The following is a 21,699-nucleotide window of genomic DNA, read 5'->3' on the forward strand; positions in this document are numbered from 1 at the left end:
GCGCTTCAGTCTGGAACCGCGTGACCGCTACGGTCGCAGGTTCGAATCCTGCCTCGGTCATGGATGTGTGTGATGTCCTTAGGTTAGTTAGGTTTAAGTAGTTCTAAGTTCTAGGGGACTGATGACCATAGATGTTAAGTCCCATAGTGCTCAGAGCCATTTGAACCATTTTCAGGCCACACTCTTCATAGTCGTAAAATCGCTATACACGGAAGGAGCCAGTTATATGGAGCAAGTTACAGGGCTCCTTCCGTGTATAGCGATTTTACGACTATGACGAGTGGGGCCTGAAGATGGCATCAGTGTAGTGCCGACACTGGTAGCACATAGAAGTTCATAAAATAAAATAAATTTCTACAATACATACGGCTGTTGGTAAATTATTGCACCAAGAAGTTCATGCCAGCCGTCGTCCCACGATCCAAAATGGATCAACGAAGAGTAATGCAATATTCTGTGTCGTCCTGCAGAATTGGTCAGAGACTAGTACCAGCCAGACTAGGGAATTACCGTCCCACACTTAGGCTGCCATTAGAACCACAAGTTGAAATGCTGCGTTTGTAGTGGTGCCATTACCAGGAAGCATGAATTCCTGATTAAAGGTGTAGCATTGTGTGCAGCAATAAATTTTAGTTCTGCAATACCCCCGATTACTACCGTCAACGAGCATGATGGCGACCTGGGAATAAATCCTATTTTTCCAGTGTTTTGGGGAAGCAAGGCTGTGTCAATCCTGGCATCATGGCGAATTGAGTTCATTCTTCCAATGTTTAGGAGAGCCACAGCAATGTTAATCCTGGTGTTATGGCGTGGGGTACCCTCTCATTCAATGTTCTGGAGAGACAAAGTGGTGTTAATCCTGGTGTTATGGTGTGGGTAGTTCTTTCTTCCAGTGTTCTGGAGAGGCACAATAGTTGGTTGGTTTAAAATGGGGGAAAGGGACCAACGCACAGCAGTGTTAATCCTGGTGTCATGGTGGGGAATTCTATCCACCAATGTTTTGGATAGGAACAGCAATGTCAATTCTGGTGTTAAGGTGTGAGGTGCCCTTTCTTCAGTCTTCCGGAATGGCCCAGCAGTGTTAATCTAAGTGTTATGTTGTGGGGTGCCCGTTCTTTCAGTATTCTGGAGAGGCACAGCCATATTAATCCTGACTTCATGGTGTGGGGAGTTCTTTCTTCCAATTTTTCGGTGAGGCATTGCAGTGTTAATCTTGGTATTATGGCGAGCTGTGCCTCTTCTTTCAATGTCCTGGAGAGGCACAGAGGTGTTAATACTGTTGTTTCTGGCGTGCCCTTTCTTTCAGTGTTCTGGAGAGGTACAGCCATGTTAATCCTGGTGTCATGGTGCAGAGAATTCTTTCTTCCAATGTTTTGGGGAGGCACAGTTGTGTTAATCCTCTTTTTATGGCGTGGGGTGCCCTTTATTTTAATGTTCTGGAGAAGCACAACAGTGTTAATGCTGGTGTTACGGTGAGGGGTGCAACTTATTACAGTGTTCCGGAGAGGCATAGTGGTGACTTGCATGAACTCCATTGGGGCCATGGATGGCCACGTGAATGTTCCCCAGAGCGTAAAGGAGCCGTCACCAACTTATCTCCGTCCCGCAGGTGTCAACGAGCTGTTCCACTGGAAGACGACGGATTGGCGCCCTCCCATCCCCATGATGAAGAATGTATCGGGATTCATCAGACCATGCGAAACTCTGCCACTGGATCAACGTCCAGTGCAGATGGTCAAATGCCCATTTCATTCGTAGTTGCCGATGTCGTGGTGCTACTATTGGCACATGCATGGGACATCGGCTGCGGAGGCCCATCGTTAGGAGAGTATGTTCAGACACATTCTTACTCTGCCCAGCGTTTAAGTCTGATGCTAGTTCCGAGCCAGGTCGCCGCCTCTCCTGTTTTGTCAGTCTGCCTAGCCTTCCACGTCCGACATTTGTAATGAGGGGTGGCCACCGACCCCGCGACGTCTGGAGGTGGTTTCACCTGTGTAAGACGGTCACCAGAGCACTACTCGAACACGCAACAAGTGATGCAGTTTCCGAAATGCTCGTACCGCACATGACCAGCTACTGATACTACATGCACCATGCGTGTGCCCGACTAGCAGTCATTTCTCGCCAGGTGACGCTGCTGTCTCCTGGTCGGGCGTGTATCTATAATAGGTCGATGGGCATAGTGTTATGGCTGATCAGTGTAGGTTCTATGTTATATACAGGGGGTTGGACAAAATTATGCAAAAACCACAAGAAATCCATCTTGGGCATAAATGCTGCTCTGGCGTAACCACAAGCGCCGGAACGAAGACGAAGAACGGAAAACCAGAGAAGGAGGTGAGGAAACGTCAGCCAATAACCTCCTGACAAGGACAGAGCCGCGTCAAGAGCACCCCTTGGAAGAAGTGAATATTAGGGCCGCTCCTGCCAGTCTCGGCCGCTCTGATCGGCTCAGTGTACTGACATTGGTGGAACGTATTTGCGGAGCGGGCTACAAGAACAACTAGTTGTGACCCTTATCAGACATCAAAATCATCTCAGTGTCAGTATCCAAGATATCTAGGTGACACCCTTCACAACTGTATCTATGCATTTACCCAGACCAGTGGGGTGCTACGTCAAACGGTTAAGTGGGCTCATGCTGCCAAGTTCTTTGACAATTTAATTCGTTTTTGTGATCACTGAAGTAACGTGATGTAATCTCTCAAGCTCTGAAGTCTCATATAGTTTCTTCCTCTCCTTCTGCGTGCCCCATTTGTTTTGTCAGGCAGTGTATCTGTTTCTTAATTCATGTCAGTAGCTTTTACTTCGGGATGTCATGCATCGCTGACACACCAACATTTTGTGTTCTCGGGCAACCAAGCAGAGGCAGGAATGATTGTCATCAAGCCAGCAGTCTTCCTATCGATTACCACACATTTATTTTACATTGCTTCCGTATTTTCAGTAACGTCAAAGAAGACACTTTTTCGAGCATCGCTATATTTCAAATTTTTCTTGGCTGTGCGCAGTAAAGATCTGTTTAACGTTTGACGTATACCTTATTCTGCACCGACTTCGTTCGCCCTCGCAAAATATGCAACCGAGCGAATACACCAGTGACATGTCTCCGATAGACGGCTTTATATTGACGCGCTCCACTGTAGGAAATTTTTCAGTCGCATGCATCTGAAAGAAATTCCGCCCCCGCCAACGCTGGCGTTTACGGGCTGCTACCAAGAAATTCGTCAGGCTTAACTGGAGGAAACCGACTAGAAACTCACGAGGCAGCATGCCATACAAAGGTAGTTCTGCGAAAACGAAAAAAGAAGCTCTACAGTCAACATGTAACTGTTCACACGATAATGTGTACCCATTTAAAATTACGTTCCAACCAGGATTCGAACCTGGACAGCTGGCTTTCACAAGTAGAGCTTTACGAGTTGAAACACCCTGTACAACCTTCAGGTGCGACTTAAAGGCACAGCTTATGACTGGCTTTTAACTAGTGAGGGTAATCATCTTGTTAGTATTTCCAAATTGATTTACGGTTTATAAACTCCATTTTATGCACATTGTTGTTGTTGTTGTTGTGATCTTCAGTCATGAGACTGGTTTGATGCAGCTTTCCATGCTACTCTATCCTGTGCAAGCTTCTTCATATCCCAGTACCTATTGCAACATACATCCTTCTGAATCTGCTTAGTGTATTCATCTCTTGGTTTCCCTCTACGATTTTTACCCTCCACGCTGCCCTCCAATACTAAATTGGTGATCCCTTGATGCCTCAGAACATGTCCTACCAACCGATCCCTTCTTCTGGTCAAATTGTGCCACAAACTTCTCTTCTCCCCAATTTTATTCAATTTCCTTTTTCTATTTACTCAAATATAATGGACACTTATGTTTCACCTCCTGTTGGTCTGGATATATTTCTGTAAAAATATTATACAAAGATCGTCGTTTTTTTCTTTTTAGTCCTAAAAGCCATAAGACGCGCATTTTTTATTTTGTTTTCTTTGCTCATTCGAAACAGGTATTTCTCACGAACAGGTAAGGTATAAAGTTGAAATTTATGCGAAACATTATCGTCTACGAGGTCTCAGAGGTGTAAAAAATTAAGCTTCTGAGTTAATGCAATCAAAAGATACGGTCATTTATGCCACATATTTTGATAGACGCGAGCTCACTTATCAAAACCTATAGGTGAACCAGGCGTATCTGTATAAACAATAAAGTTTGTACGGAACCCTCAGAGCGCGGGGCCTAGTCGCACTTGTCAGGTTTCTTTATAATTTGACAGCATGTCATCAGCAAAGTAGCTGGAAGAATTTGTTCAAGGGTCATTACCTGCAAATGCTTTTTCCAAGAAGAGTAGTGGTACTTATGTTTCTCAGGCCTTTGCATTTCACTATCAGTTAGTATCACACATCTTCATACACAGAAGTGAAATTTTTGGAAGGACTTTTGTAACCATCAAGAGCCTCTATGTTATTGTCGCTATTCATTTATTAATCATTTTGCTTTTGCGAGAGAGAGAGAGAGAGAGAGAGAGAGAGAGAGAGAGAGAGAGAGAGAGAGAGGGGGGGGGGGGGGGGGGGGTTGGTTCAAGGCAGGGGCAGAGGGGTGGAGAGAGGAGGGTGAATTATTGAGAAGCACTTGTTTTTGGATAGTCAGTGATGTCTGATATACTATACTTTCTTTAAGGATGTATCTTTGTATAATTAATTAAGTGTTGCAAACAGTGTGCTTTGTTGCATTGCTTTGTGTGTTCGTTCAAAACTTTCTTTCCTTGTACTGTATATCGTACTTCATCGCTACTATACGTTTTTTGTAGAGGTTACTGTTTTCTACGAGGATCTTGCGATCAGTTTAAACGTTATTTAGGTGGTGGTCTTCCTGTATGAGATTATCCGCAAAAATGGAGTGTGTGTTTTCACTTTTTAAGGATCTTAGGTCCCCAGAACACCTGCAATGTTTGTCCTATATAGAAATGTAAGCTAACGGACAGATTTAACAAATAGATCGAAGTTTTGTTAAATTTGTCTGTGGAGATGTTGTTAGTATTCATATTTTTCTGTACTGCGTTGTATGCGCGGTATGACATTTATGGTTCTTGTTTCTTCAATACGCTGTATGTGCCAGGCAGCGTTTTTTGTAAAGTGTTCGCTGTGTTTGTTGTGTTAGCGTTCCTGCGCTTTTGAGGCAGTTGTTAATTTTTCCTTTCTTTGTTTCTTAATTTTTTTATTTTGTTGTTTAGTTTGTGTATTGTACGCATTCTATCTGGCTATCTGGTGTACTGTGTTATCTCCTGTGTGTAGCTGAGTTTATCCAGCGCAGTTCTGTTAAGTCTGTGTTCCATATATCTAAAACACAGAACCAACAACAAACAATCTTGAACTATACAAGGCAACCACGACCAAAGGTACACCCATTCACGACCAGTCTAAATGCTCATTGACACAAAAACATTTAAATTTTGAGCCAGCACACAAAGCTATGCAACAAGAAACTGTTTGAAAACATAACATGTAAAAGGTCCTCGATTGCCTCTCAATCTCCTCTCCCGCCGCCCCTCTCCCTCCCTCCCTCCCTCCATCTCTCTCTCTCTCTCTCTCTCTCTCTCTCTCTCTCTCTCTCTCTCTCTCTCTGCCCCCCTCTTTCTCTCTCCCTCCCCCCTGCCCATCGTCTTTCTCTCTAGCACACAAACATGCAAATCAAATAAGTTGTCTCCCAGCAGGTGCACTATAAAATATTGCAACAAACGTTCACAAGTTTTCTTTCAAATCTGTCTTCTGGATATGAAAACGTGTGATATTACGTGAGAGGAGTGTAAAACGTATGAAAAGCAGTGTGTGTAACTGTTAAGTAGAGGGCCATACAGAGATGTACAACAGGACAGAAAACGTAAGTACAGTACGTACAGTACCACTGCTCTCGGAAAAAGTATTTAAAATTAATAACTTTTTAAACAAATTCTCCCGAGTGTTTTACAGATGGCATGCTGCAAAACCATAAAAAGGCACATAAATGCAAGCCGACTTTTATAAATCCACTTTCAAAATTAATATAGTTTCAGCTGAGCAATAAAACAAAACGAATTGTGCACATGTTATAATGTTTAGGCGTAAGGTGCAAAAAAGCCACTAATTTTATGTAATATTTTTACAGAAACAGATACAGGTCCACAGACGATGACATATTTTTGGGTAAATAGAAAAAAAGAAATACATCGTATTGTGGAGAAGGCGGTGTTTAAAATTCCAAGTTTATGTAGAGGTGGTACTAGGAAGCAACATGAAATGAAACGTAATGGTGAAATCCGTAATGAAGTAGATGAATAGAAGACATATATTTGTTGGAAAGAGCGTTGCATTTGTAAAGGAAAGTTAACAATACGCATCGTATCGTATCAGGGCCAATTGGAGCCACAACAATAAATCTTACTCCAAGTGAGTGATAAAAGTAATGAGACTGATTTCTTTTCATCTGCCAAATCTTTATTCTTTTTCAAACAATAATATTGTCCCGCACAAAGCAGTTCCTTTGTGCAGGTATTCACCTTCGGAGTCGTTCCCAGTCTTGATAGAAGCGCCGAACGGCTTCTATTAGTAGGGCGTTTAACATGACGGCCACATTCTTTTGAATGTTATCCGGAGTCACAAAATGAAGTCCTTTTAAGAAATTTTCAAGTTCGGAAAAAGAAAAAAGTTACAAAGACTCAGATCTGGTAATAGGGGGACCGTGGAACAACAGGAACGCGTTTTGAGGTGAAAAATTCCGTGATGGAAGTGGCCGTGTGACATGAGGCGTTGGCATGATGCAGCATCCCGTGGTCTGCAGTGACCGATCTCATTCGATTCACCCTTTTTCTGAGTCTTTCAAGGACATCTTTCCAAACACCTGGTTGACAGTCTGTCCGGCATGAACAAATTCTTTATGCCCCTACTGCCAAAAAAGGAAACCAGCATTCTTTTAATCTCTGATTTGCTCTTTCAGACCTTCTTCCGTCGAGGAGATGTCTCAGTGTGCCATCTTCACTTTGCCGCTTTGTCTCAGGATCGTAGTCCATCATCAGTGATCGCATCGTCATTCGTGGTCATTGCCAATCCTCTCAAGATGATCAACCGACACTTATCTTCGATTATCCATCTGCTCAGTGGTGACGTTTTTCGGCACCATTCTGGTTCAAATCTTTCGCATGTGCAGATCTTCGTTCAAAATTTGATATATGGTGGAAGTATTTAAGTATAACAGGTCACCTATCATCCTAATTGTTAAAACTCGGTCCGATCTCACAAGAGCACACACACTACCAACGTTTTCGTTGGTTTTTTAAGTTGAAGGTCTCCCTGAGCGACGTTCATCTTCAAAATGTTCTCGGCCTTCCAAAAACTTGTGCTGTTGGTAAGGGATGTTCGCCACAGGCCTGTTTCGACTTTTCAAAGGTCACACTTGCGGTTTCTCTAAGTTTAACACAGAATTTGACTGCATGACCTTGCTCTTAATTCCGCTGTTCCAGTTTCGTAACACACAACAGAAACACAACTGCGCTGATGGTACTCTCGTAATTCACTTTATGGCTGTACGGAGATGAAACTCTGACTGAGAATTTGGAAGGGACGTACGCACCGGTCTACTCAAGTAGAACAACACAGGGCTGCCAGAGAGCTCGCCGTGTTGTCTCATACAACTAGAAGATTTGGAGGTAACGAAGGTGATGAGGCGGTATTCTTCAGAAATTAAGGCGAACAGAAGTCTCAGGGGGTTAAGTCAGGTCACCGGGGCGACTACGTAATTAGCGCATGGCACTTCTCTGTAGTACTGAACAAGAGAACAATTAAAATGCAAGATGTAGCATTTAGCTAGTTTCCAGGCCTATCAAAGTAAACCATCGCTTGACCGTTGGCTTTTGTAGCATTTAGCTAGTTTCCAGGCCTATCAGAGTAAACCATCGCTTGACCGTTGGCTTTTGAAATGAAGCTGACTAACATACAGTATCTCCCCTTTTAAAACGATTCAAAAGATATGCTTAAGCGAATCTGGGACAGTCTGTGAATTTTGGTTCCCCAGATGTGCACTTTGTGCCTCTTCGCTTTGTAAGACATACGAAACCCCGTTTCGTCGCTTCATTCGAATGAAATCTCTCACGCCGTCAGTTTCAGATTCTTTTGCATCTCAACACCTAAATTGGAGCGCGAATGTGAGCCCTTTTGCCTAGGGTTCTGAAGCATCCTAAGTGCGGAAGGCTTACATTTAAGACTTCTGCGGTCGCTTCATCAGATGGTTGTCTGCAAAATGCCTCTCTCCAAACTCGCCAGAGTCACGGACTTGCGAGGCCTTCGCGGCTAAGCTTCTGTAAGCTCTGCGTCGCTCCCTCGCCTCGTCCTGGGCATCGTCGCACTAGAGCAGCAACGCACAAACAGCCGTCGTCACGGATATGCTGCTGAAGGGAGGCGCTGCTTTCTGGGATCAAGCATAAAAACGCACTCGGGGGTTTAGAAAGGACAGATATTTTACTGTATTTCAAAATAGTAAATACTTGCTTAATTTCTGCGTGCTGCCATTGGTTTCGTAGGAACTTGGAGAACTATTCTTTTAATTGAAGCAGGATGTATTGTGATCTGTCGCGTATTTCATGCGTACACGATTTCTGAAATGTTTCACGCATTTATGTATAAGCATAAACATAACTATCAACCCGTTTACGTGGGTGGCATAGCGACGTTACTGCGCATAACTGCACTGAAAAGTTCAACGATACGTCGCTCCCAGCATTTAGTACAAATTGCAAACAGCGCTTTGGGCTGTTTGTCAGATTCAACGACATCCGTATTTCAGTCGCATCGTTAATTTGTTGTCCTAAAGCCCACTTCCAAACTGATATTCGACCGTCTTCGAAAATCGTAAATTTGCTGGTGACGAAAGATAAACCTATTTGGCTTAGAGATCCGCCGAATGTAGTGGAGGCCTTACCACTATATCCTACGAAGTTAATTTTTCTTTTCTTTTTCTTCTATCGTATCAATAAGTCCAGTTTCCCTCAGCACCATCATAATATTTTAGATTTGAAAGAAGAAATAATAAGAGTAGACGACAAAGAACGAAGTGCTCGGATTAAAAAGCGTGTAAGACAGGGATGTAGTCTTTCGCCCCTACTGTTCAATCTGTACATCGAAGAAGCAGTGATGGAAATAAGGCCGTAGTGGCTGAGCGGTTCTAGGCGTTTCAGTCTGGTACCGCGCGACCGCTACGGTCGCAGTTTCGAATCCTGCCTCGGGTATGGATGTGTGTGATGTCCTTAAATTAGTTAGGTTTCAGTAGTTCTAAGTTCTAGGGGACTGATGACCTCAGATGTTAGGTCCCATACTGCTCAGAGCCATTTGAACCATTTTTGATGGAAATAAAAGAAAGATTCAGAAGTAGGATTAAAATTCAAGGTGAAAGGATATCAATACGATTCGCTGATGATATTGCTGTCCTGAGTTAAAGTAAAGAAGAATTACATAATCTGCTGAATGGAATGAACAGTCCAATGAGTACAGAATATGGATTTAGAGTAGATCTAAGAAAGACGAAAGTAATGAGAAGTAGCAGAAATGAGAACAGCGAGAAACATAACATCAGGATTATGGTCAAGAGGTAGAGGAAGTCAAGGAATTCTACTAGCTCGGCAGCAAAATAACCAATGACGGACGGACCAAGGAGGACATCAAAAGCAGACTAGGAATGGCAAAAAGGGCATTCCTGGCCAAGAGAAGTCTACTAGTATCAAACATAGACCTGAATTTGAGGAAGAAATTTCTGATAATGTACGTTTAGAGCACAGCATTGCATGGTAGTGAAACATGGGCTACGGGGGAATCGACAACGAAAAGAATCGAAGCGTTTGAATGTTCAAAATTAAGTGGACTGATAAGGTAAAGAATGAGCAGGTTCTGGGCAGAATCTGAGAGGAAAGGAATATGTGAAAAACACTGAGAAGGAGAAGGGACAGGACGATAGGATACCTGTTAATACATCAGGGAGTTGCTTCCATGATACTAGAGGGAGCTGTAGGGGCTAAAAACTGTAGAAGAGAAAGACTGGAATACATCTAGCAAAGGATTGAGGACATAGGTTGCAAGTGCTACTCTGAGATGAAGAGGTTGGCATAGGAGAGGAATTCGTGGTGATTCGCATCAAACCAGTCAGAAGACTGATGACTGAAAGAAAGCTCCATCAGTATTTTTCCTTATAGCTGAAGACAGAATATCGCTGTCGGTGGCGGTGGTGGTGATGGTGACTGAGTAGTGGGGAGGGGGTGGGGAAGGGGCAGCTGCTGCAAGGTAAGCATAGTGTGTGAGTTTGTTTCTCCCGTACTCGAAAGTTCGAGAGTGCCATCGCGTTAATTTTATAGGTGGACACTCCAGTCAACATCCACGGTTATTTTTACGAATCTTGTGTGGGTTGCCCAGGAATTCAGCTGTAGACTCCTTAAGTGCTGCCCCACCGCCAACCTATGCTCAGCGTATCTGTAAAGGTACTTTCGTTGGTACTCTGGTGTTTTCCGTGCACTGCCTTAAAATTCATCCCCGCAAAATTTCGCGACCATAGGTGTTAGAGTCGAGCTCCTACAACACCGCCCATTAACATGTGTGTTCTTAGTAAGCAAAGCTGCTAAGTGTATTGTATTTAATTTGCCACAAATTATAATGCAGTATATACATCCTGTGAGTCACAGGTGGATAATGCAATATCTCATAACAAAAAAAAAAAAAAAAAAAAAAAAAATACGTGTAAGTGTAGTATAGAAGATACGTCTCTGGCGTTTAACAGTGAATTTCCGACTACATGATTTATATATGTTGGAACGTACAAAATTGAAGCAAACACATGTTGCTGATCATTTACGTATTGAGACCGTTCGTACCTGGAACAATATGGGGTGACGTAAAGCTGAAAACTCGTTAAGCAACATCATTGCGTTGGGAACAAATGAAATTTTTTGTTGTTGTCGCTTGGAATGTTTGACCTTATCCTGGGTATTATGGCTCCACTACTAGGTCACGTCATGCCTCGGCTAGATTTGTGGTCTTCCTGGTCGGAGAAAGGCAACGACGTACAGCCTCCAATATTCAGGGAACCCCTGTTTTATCTAACGCAGTTTCTATTTCTTTTATTGAGTATAGCGACTAACGTAACGACTGATCCGTAAGTATCTATTTTAATCAGTGTAATTTATAATGAATTTAGAAACAGTGATCTATATTTTACAGTATACTTTGTTCACTTTCTAACATTGCAATGGTTTAATTTTTTTATAATTTATCTAATTAACTGTATTCGCTCATATACATGCATGTTGCTAGTTTGCTGCCTTGTTTAATCATTCCGATGTCTTCTCCTTCACAGGCATTAAAATGGATTTATCACGTAGAAAATGTGTGATCCATACCGATGTGTTTGTTTACATTTGTGCGGTGTATACATTTCTTCAGCAAAGAAAAGCTATAACTTACTTTGCAAGAAGAGCATATTTGGTCTATTTCAAAGTAAAACTTGGAGACCCATGTAAGTTTTGGTTACATCATTTTGTGTACAAGTTATACACAGAACTTTTACGACAGTGGTCAAACGGAAATGTGTGAAATTTGAATTGCCAATGATTCGGTGAGAACAGAAGAACCGTAGTGATGACTTCGTTTTGTTCGATGAATACAAATGGTGTCAATAGAAGTAGCCAGATTAAGTGGACATATCCGAAACAAGACTCAGCTAGACGCCTTGTTCCATTATCAGAAAAAATAAGTGGCCCCATTTTTGCCAGTCTCCCAGGGTTATGCGAAGAAGAAGATGCACCAGCTGGTCAGAATGACACATTTCGAAAGGCCTTCATGAAACACATCAGGTTCCAGTCAATAGGGAATGAACGAACTCATCATAGATATAAGCCTTCTAAAGAAGTGGTCTGAATTACTAGTTTCTAGACTGGCTGAGAAATAATTTCTTTTATCAGACACGACATTTAGTGTCATAACATTGAAAAATATTCCTTGTCATTCTTCACAAAAGAGAACGATTTAATTTTTTGGAATAACGTGCGAGAATTGCTAACAAATATGGGTGTAAGAAAATACACAAGTGAATGACGATTATTTATAGTTAGCTCCAAATGTGGACTCAAGTGCTTCTTTGTGCTAATGAGGGCCTACACATGTCCATCCCAGCTGGGTACTCGGTTAGTATGCATGAAAACCAGGCTGCAGTATTCATAGCCTTGGATGAAATATTATACTGCAAATGGATCACAAATAAGTCGTTTGAGTTTATCTGAAAATGATTAATTTTCTTCTGGGACAAATGGGTGGCTTCACCAAATACTTGTGGTTGATATATGTTTGTGAGAGTAGAGCGAAACTGTCCTCACACGGGGCGAAAAAGAACTCGTGGACGAGGAGATGGTCGAATTTGGTGACGCCACAGCGTGGAGTTTCACGTTCTGCAGCATTCAGTAGCGCGAACGAGTGAATAAGACAAGTCAGGTTTTTGCATCGTGGAGAGAGACGTGCCCAATGAACTGCAGAATTACGTCCTAGGTCACAGGCAAAACTTAGAAGACGCCGTACTGAAACCCGTCGTTTTCAGTCGAATCCCATGTTTTGCGAGTTTTGTATTATAACATATTTCCTATGAATATATACGGTTTCAAAGAACACTCATTTTCTTTCAATATACTTTTGGCATCTATTCTTCTGCCAGCCTAACCATACGTCCTGGTTAGCGTTTTCCCTGAGCGTTTATTTTTTATTTTTATTTATTTATTTTTTGTATTTCAGTGTATATTTTCCTTGTGTAAGTTGCTCTAATTCATATTCGTGTCTTATTTGAACTCCCGCAACACCATCCACTAAACATAATGGTGTTGTTAAGCACAGAAAAAAGATGGATAAAGCAGGGTGTTGAATAGGCCAAGGCTTATCAAGGAATGCAGCATCAAAGAAGAGGAGGGGGAAGAAGAAGAAGGTTGAAAAAAAGTGCAGAATTGTAACATATGCGTTAAGACATTAGAAAACAACTTCCATAATAATAAACGGAGAGAAGAGAAGAAAACTATAGTGGAAGACAAAAAACTAGACTATATACAACAAATAGTAGAGGGCGTCCTGTCTAAGTGCTGTTAAGAGATTGGCACAAGAAAGGACATACTGGCGGTCAGCTTCAAATCAATCAAAAGAGGATCTAAAAATGTTGTTAAGGGTCCTTGATGAAGTAGGTATTCAGAGATAAACGATTAGCAAAAAATAATTCATGTCTAGCATTGCTGAAAGAGACAAGGGCTTTACATATATTTTATTCTAATGGAGGCAGTTGAACTCCGTGATTGTTCCTTTATAGGATGTAGAATAATAACCGTTACGTCACATCAGAAGGTGATTTATTTAACACACGACCAGTTTCTGGCTTGTGCCTATCTTCAGTTGGTTTACATTCATGTACATGTTTCCATACTCATTGTTGGAGATCACTGTTTAAATCAAAAACAATTAATGTGATAGTGACTAAACAGACACAGAAGAAACATCTCGAAGTGGCTAAACGACAAGTGCGGTAAAATATTATAGCACTCAGATATAGCTGGTGTAACCATATCATGTTTTTTTTACAAGTTAACTTTATATTAGTCACCATGCTAATTATTGGTGCTTTCACATTATATCTTTGATAAAGTAGTGCCACTATTTTATCAAAGGCATAATGTGGAAGCACCAATAATTAGCATGGTCATTAATATACAGTTAACGTATAGAAAACGAAATGTTTTGTAAAAAATACGTGAGAAATGTAATATGAAAATGCTATGGATACACCAACTATGTTTAAGTGCTATAATATTTTACAACACGCGTCGCTTAGCAACTTCCAGATGTTTCATTTGTGTCTGTTAAGTTATCATCACACTATTTCTTTTTGATTCAAACAGTAATCTCCAACACTGAGTATGGAAATATGTACATGAATTTAACCACCTGAAGATGGGCACACGTGCGAAACCGGTGATGTGTTAAATAAAATCACCTTCTAATGTGACTGGTAGCGGTTATTATTCTACATCCTGTAAAGGTTCTACATTTCCTGGTTTACTTGTAGTATTTGTTTAGGTTGAACGTTGGTGTTCAGGGAGACTGTTGTGCTCAAATGGCAAGCTAGACACTATAGCCGTCTATTCTCATTACACATGGTTTTTAGCGCTGCACTCACCGAGCGCCAGGTAGAGCTGGTTGATGGCATCGTACGTGTCCCAGAAAGGCGGCGGCTCGCCAGGTCCGCTGTTGGGGTCCCTGCAACACACAGCAGCATTCTTCTTCAGAGACGCTAGCGAATCTTTCCCAGAGGCCTTTTTTTTCCTAAAAGAGATTATACAGCAATATGTTATGTTGATCTGGGAACATCACACACTGCATAACTTGTCCAATGGCTTTAAGGTTACAGTTATTGGACGAAATGCGATGATCATAGGCGTTACTAAAAGGGTAAGTGCGTGGGTGGAGTGGAAGAAAGACTCTCGCCCTCTCCTGAAACCTAGGGGCGTAGACGTTTTATTCATTAGAAAATTCTTAGCATTTCTAGTAGTGAAATGAAATCTGTGTGGCTAGGACATCCCGTCTGGTAGACCAGTCGTCTGGAGCAAGTTTTTATAGTTGACGCCACTTCGGCGACTTGCGTGTCGATGAGAATGAAATGATGAAGACAACACAACATCCAATCCCCGAACGGAGAAAATCTCCGAACCGGCCGAGAATCGAACCCTGGTCACCCGCACGGCATTCTGCAGCGCTGCGCCCTCAGTTATAGAGATAGACATCTCTAGATTTCTAGTAATTACTGTCTGTGATTCTATTAAATCGCAGATTGAAGGTGGCTAATGGAACGTAAAATATTGTGGCTAAATGTACTGTATAAATCATACATTTAATTGGTAGTAACTTTTGTCACAGTACATAATGCCGTATTCTTGGCGCGATGGCTTTTATATGCGTTTCTGCAGTCGTGGGGGATATGAAACAGTCGAAGTGAAGATCTCAATCTTTTCTCTGTCACTTCCTTGTTCAGCACTCATTAAGATACAGAAAAAGCGGTTAAGGACCCTGGTGTAAAGAATCCGGCTTCCCTTCCCAGATATCATAAAACATGGCTGCCGTGTTCCTGCCCGACTTCCGTCCCCAGTTTCCACGAGGGAACTAAAGTCTGTTCCATGTAGTGAGCATTGCTCGTAAGCAACTTAACTTGCCCTTTCCTTTCACGATATCCGCCGAACTGTGGATTAAGAGCAGCAGGCATATGGCATATTCCTAGGTTTCCCGAAAGTGTTTGACACAATGCGACACTGTAATGTTGAAATAACGTATTTCGGAATGCTGCTTACAATGACGTCCATTAAACATTAAAGCGTAACGTTGAAAAGTCGTATTAAACGGAACGTGAACGTAAGGATGGTTGCAGGGGAGGGAGCATGGCCGACTTCGGTTTGTTGGGTTAATTATAAGAAAGTGTAGCTCATCTATAGAGGAAATCACGTAAAGAACACTTGTTTCACACGTATTCTTTGCTACCCCTTCTTGTAGCAGAGAAGCACAGTACACCACGCAGTGTCGTCTATATTATATTCTTGCCAACGCCTCTATCAAGTGAGGAATATTTACAAGTTTGGTTTACTTCTTATACATAATTGTTCCTTGTGCGAGGGTTGCCAAGAAAGTAATGCGCCACATCTCTTTTCTTCAACAGTTCTTTATTGAACATAATGAGAATTACACACGAAAGAATTGTATTCCATCTACACACCGTATTTTTTTACATAATCTCCATCCCTTTCTATGGCCTTCCTCCAGCGCGAAACAAGGGCGTGTATGCCCCGTCAGTTCCAATCCTTGTCATGGTTGCGGAGCCAGTGCCTCACTGTGTGAATCACCTCCTCATTTTCCTCAAAATGTCTTCCGAGAATGGCACCTTTTAATGGCCAAAACAAGTGGAAGTCCGAATGGGCTAGGTCAGGCGTGTCAGGTGGACAGCCGTGGCTGGTCTCCCCGACCGCTGCAAATCGTGGAACTCCTCTAAACCGCCTTCTAACGACCTCACCTTCCATGCCCAGCGACTGACTGTACCTCTTCAACAGCAGATGCCCCATAGACTTTACACAAGCTTTTGTGAATATACCCCACAGTTTCTTTCTCTGCAGTGAGAAATTCAATGACGATACGTTGCTTGTAACGTACATCACTTACAGACGCCATTTTGAAACTGTCCTGCAACTACGCTATCCTGTCGGAAGTGACGAAAACTTGGCGCGCTGACTCAGGAAACTTCAAATAATACATACGTAACGTTTCGCATTCGTAGCATTGCATTCGGTTGCGAAAAAAAAAAAACAAAAAAAAAACGGCACATTACTTTCTGGGCAACCCTCGCACAAATTCAAAATCAGTTTTGCGTTCCATTTAAAGGAAATAAGTGTAATTGTAATTTTTGGGACGGGTTTCATCTGTTAAACAGTTACGCGTATCTGAATCCTTTCCCATCATAATTTTTTGGGGAAAATTTGATGAATTAATTTAATGAATGAGTCATATGAGAAACAAGTCACCCCAAGTGGGATTTATGTCAGGGCTATTATAATACTGCATTACACTCCTTGTGCTGATTCAGTGTAGACCTACTTCAGTGTGGTTTCCATAACATCGTGATTCTGATCCTACATTGGATATCAATTAAGGGTCCCACGATAGCAAACACTGGGCGAGTTTCCAAGCATAAGGAGGCCATTTTTACCGCCTAATGTGTTGTAAAAGACAAGGTCAATCGAGTAAATACAGATATTTCCATTAGCTTACCCGTTATTTCTTTATTATCTAATAATTACATGTTTATCTATTTGTTGTATCTGCTCGTGGCAGGCAACAGCTCGTGCGTAACTCGTGAGCAGTTTATACTCGGAGCCCGTTGTTTGTGCGTCACCCTGTAACTTTGGCTCGCACGGTCCCACAGACCCTGATAAATGCATAAAATATGATTACGCAGGCAAGTTTTGTTAGGTACTGCGATTTCCTTTTGAGCAACGCTAGTTTAACAGGCTTCTATCGACTCCAGATGCAGTGCTCCCGCTTCCACGCTGCTGTTTATCTCGGCACAACTCTCCCCCTCTCTCCTCCCCCCCCCCCCCCCCGAACCACCACCTTTTCCCACATCCCTCCTCCTCTGAGGCCATAAAAGCTTCTGGTTCGGATGTTCTGCGCGACATGGCATTTCGGAAATGGGCTTTTATTTTCCGGGGAGTTTGTTCTGCTAGCGATATCGTCCATCACTGTTCGGAAAGCGGATATTGTTTTGTGTGGCGTGGCGTTTGCAGCTTTGTATGATTACCTGCAGGAACTGGGCGTAGGTGCGGGCGGCGGCGCGCGAAACAGCGCAGGGGGCGCGCCGCTATCGCCGGCATTTGTCACGCGCGTCACCTGTCACCGCTACGGGAAATGGATTTGTTTATTTCTGCCCGGACACGCTGCGCCTAGCCGCGTCGCGCGACGGCACAAATTTGACTTGCTAACGAGTGAAAGCGCACACGAGAGCCGCAAAAACGGGCAGCGCCGCAGCGCCGAGTGCACCGCCGTTGCTCGGCGAGCCTAAGTTAGCGCATTATCCGTTCGTACAATATTAAACGACTCATTAGGGCGACAAAGCCGGTAGGGCGCAAATGGCAGAGAGAGAGAGAGAGAGAGTGCGCGGATCTGCGCAAATCGCGATTACCAGCCAGCGGGTCCGGCCAAATCGTGATTGCGTGCCACGTGCGACTTATCTCGGACGCAAGTTCCGTACGCACCGTTTATCGGTTACGTGCAATCGCGCGCATCCGCCCTTCAGGTTAGCCGGATTATCTCCGTATTAATTGCGAACCGAGTATAGCGGCTGCGGCTGTGTCGGATTGTGATACTAATATAACAACGCAGTGTGGGTGTACTCGGAAATCTTTACCCCACGGTCTCTCAGCCTGCCGAAACATTACTGCCAGCTTTCGGATGTAGCGATTATCATCAGACCACTACAATACATTCTGTCTTCCTACGTGTCTCTTATTATGTTTATTATGTTTTCTGTGTGTGGGAGTAGTGACACGAGATCGAACGAAAGGTGTCGATATTCACTCACGAGTAACGTCGTAAGAAAGGTATCGTACTCATAAAAATATCGAGAAACAAAAATCGATACTTTGAGGCATCGAAGCCTATCTTTGATAAAAGGATTAGATACTATCGGTTCCAGTCTTGTGATTAAAATCTATCTATAATAATGACATACAGTCGATTTTCAGAAGTTCAAAATAGCTCTAAGTGAGTTTAAAAAATTGGAGTTTGAAATACGAAATTACGGAACAGATTACCACAAAACACCTGAATCTTATTTTTATTTTATTTATTTATTTTTAGTATCAGTCTTCTGATTGCCCAAGCCGAATTCCTCTCTTGTGCCAACATCTCAGAATAGCAGCTGCACCATATGTCCTCAATTACTTATTGGATGTATTCCAATTTCTGTCTTCCCCTATACCGTGACCCTCTACAGCTCCCCCTACCTGCCTACGAAGCTATTCCCCGACATCCTCGTTGCTTATCGTATCAGTCCACCAAACTTTCAACATCTTTCTATAGCACCGTATCTCAAACGCTTCGGTTCTTTTCTTTTCCGGGCTCCTCACAGACCACGATCTACTACCATGCCTTGCCGTGTTCGAAACGTACATTCTCGGAATTCCTTCCTCGAATAAAGGCCGTTATTTGCTAGTGGCATACTTCTCTTGGCCGGGAATGCCCTCGTTGCCTGTGCTGATGTGCTTCTTATATCTGACTTGCGTGGTCCGTTGTTTTATTTTGCTTCCACGGTAGGAGAATTGCTTAACATCGTCCACTTCGTGGACTCCGATTTTATGTTAAATTTATCGCTTATCTCATTCCCTCTACAGCTCATTACTTTTATATTTCTTCGATTTATTCTCAGTCAGTGTTCTGTACTCATCAGACGGTTCATTGAATTCAAAACCTCCTAAATTCTTCTTCACTTTCAGTGAAGATAGCAATTCATCAGCGGACCTTATCATTTACATCCTTTCACCAAGAACCTTTATTTTATTCACTTCATTGGGTGTTGCATGTATACTGGATATACTAGGAGGAATCTTCAGTATTCAGGGATATGACAGGAATGATAATCGGAAGCAAAAAAGTCTAATAAATATAGCCTCTAAAATTGATACCTTGAGCTATGAACATTTCTTTATCTTCGATAGCATGAAAGAAATCTCTTCTACTGAAAGCTCTTTGATTTCCATGTTTAGTAAACGTGGACTCTAAAATGCATACTTTAGAAGCCTTGAGCACTTTTTCAGTAGTAAATATGTGTTTCGCAGTAGCAAAGATGTAGAGCTCATATCTCTTAAGGAACGCATTTCAGAGACAAAGTGTATTAAACTTTTTTGCCGCTGGTCCCAGCGGAGGTTCGAGTCCTCCCTCGGGCATGGGTGTGTGTGTTTGTCCTTAGGATAATTTAGGTTAATGTGTAAGCTTAGGGACTGATGACCTTAGCAGTTAAGTCCCATAAGATTTCACACACACACATTTTTTGCTTCCAATAAAAGTTCCTGTCATACCTCTGACTCTTGACCATTCCTCCTGGGACACCCTGTAGATTGGACAGTAGGGCCGAAAGACCATGTCCCTGCCTTACACTCTTTTTAATTCGATCTCTTCGTTCTTGGTCTTCCGTTCCTATTATTGCCTGTTATTACATATGTTCTATATTATCCGTCTTTCCATACACCTCACTCCCATTTTTCAGGCAAATTTTGCATTGTCGAACGCTTTTCCAAGACCGACAAATCCCATGCGTGTGTCTTGATTTTTCTTAACTCTCGCTTTCATTATCAACCGTAACTTCAGAACTGCTTCTCAGGCGCCCTTACCTTTCCGAAAGTCCAAGTGATCGTCATCTAAGAGATCCTCAATTTCTTTTTGCATTCTTCTTTTCAACATCTTGACTGTATGAGTTGTTGACCTAATTTCGCGGTTGTTCTCACCACCATGTGCTCTTGCTATCTTTGGATTTGTGTGGATGATATTTTTTCAGACGTCTGATGGTGTATCTCCAGACTCAAAGATTCTGCACACCAATCCGAATAGTAGCTTGGTTCCTTATACGAGTTCAGTAATTCCTAAAGATTGTTGCAAAAAGTAAATGAATTAAATCAGTACAGTAATGAAACTAATATCGTATCCAATCGTTTGGCTGTTCTCTTTAAAAACCTGTTCCCGCCTTCGAAAATGACTGATCAGAGGGCACTGATGTGGCTGGAATCGTCTGGATCTCACTGACTAGCTATTACGACTGGGAGTGGAAAGGGGTGGGGTTTGGGTGAATAAAACTTCTACGTCTTTCCTCTGCTCTCTGCTCTAAGGGATTAACCCACATTGGTGACTCAGGTTTCGCCCAATAAAGGCCAATATCACCTGTTTGATCAGCCAGAACACGTTCAAAAGGGACAACTGGTACATCGTTTTTTTTCATTTATTTCCTGTTTGCTAATGTTTTATGGTAACTCCAGAAGCCATTTACCGTTTCAAGATAAGAATCACAACTTGGTTCGCTGCAATTGGTGCCAGCAATAGCAGGTAGTCGTATTCTGTTTTTCTGTCTAAAACAAAAAGAAATATATAATACGTCACTCACTTTCCATAGACAGAATATCATTTCATCAAATAAATACATTCAAAGTGAATTTTCGTATTACAACAGAGTGTGCGCTGATTTGAAATTTCCTGGCAGTTTAAAATAGCGTCAGACAGGTACTCGAGCCTGGGACCTTAGCGTTTCTTGAATAAACACTCTACCGACTGAGCTATCCCAAGTACAACCACAGCATCCTCTCCCCCCCCCCCCCCCCCCAACCCCCCAAATTTCGGTGAGTACCTCTTTCACTACATTCCAAACTTTGCAGAAGTTATTCGAAAAGATTTCAGGATTGCAGCCGGTCGTCTTAAACTTCACTCCACGGTATTTCGACTGGGCACCTGCCAACCATCTTCAGGTGAGACATCGAAGACTGACGAAGACTTTTTTTTTCCTTTATTGTGATTTCATTCCCCTGCCCCATATGGGCAGGGGAGGGCTGTCAGTGGCACAATCCCCTGCTCTTCAGCTGAGTGACATGACAACTTAAAATAAGAATAAAAAGTTACATACATAAGGCGATAAAGGGGAACTTAAAACAGAATAATGGGAGAAAATGGAGGTAAAAAATAGACTAACACGGAGACGTTCATGGAGGACAGTTAAAAAAAAGTCACCAGAAAGTTTAAAAACACAGTTAGCGATTCTTCAAAACTCAGAGAAGACACTGAATGGACACGCACAGGTTAAAAGTCGGCCACAGTAGTAAAAACACTCCGGAACAACACATTTAAAAACCCACTTGGAGCACACACGACGAAGAATAAAACTGCCAGGTGGGACCTGCCGACGGAAAGGGCAGAGAGGATGGAAAAGGGGGGGTGAGCAAGGGGCAGCAGGGGAAGTGGCGAGATGAAGAGAGGAGGGGCATCAGTGGGTACACAAAGATGCTGGAGACACGTGGGGTGGGAGATGAAGAGGGAAGACAGGGCAGGAGGGAATGCAGAGACACTGAAAGGAGGCACAAGA

General features: G+C 42.6%; 1 protein-coding gene across 1 annotated transcript in view; it reads right to left on the bottom strand.

Moving 5' to 3' along the window:
* The window catches only part of LOC126421040 (neuroligin-1-like), a 746,590-nt gene that overhangs the window by 109,051 nt on the left and 615,840 nt on the right, over positions 1-21,699 (bottom strand). The window contains exon 7 of the mRNA XM_050087234.1: positions 14,221-14,300. Within this exon, the coding sequence (XP_049943191.1) occupies positions 14,221-14,300 (80 nt within the window). The remainder of the gene's footprint in view (positions 1-14,220; positions 14,301-21,699) is intronic.

Source organism: Schistocerca serialis, chromosome 1, assembly GCF_023864345.2.
Source record: "Schistocerca serialis cubense isolate TAMUIC-IGC-003099 chromosome 1, iqSchSeri2.2, whole genome shotgun sequence".
In the NCBI taxonomy this organism is placed as follows: domain Eukaryota; kingdom Metazoa; phylum Arthropoda; class Insecta; order Orthoptera; family Acrididae; genus Schistocerca; species Schistocerca serialis.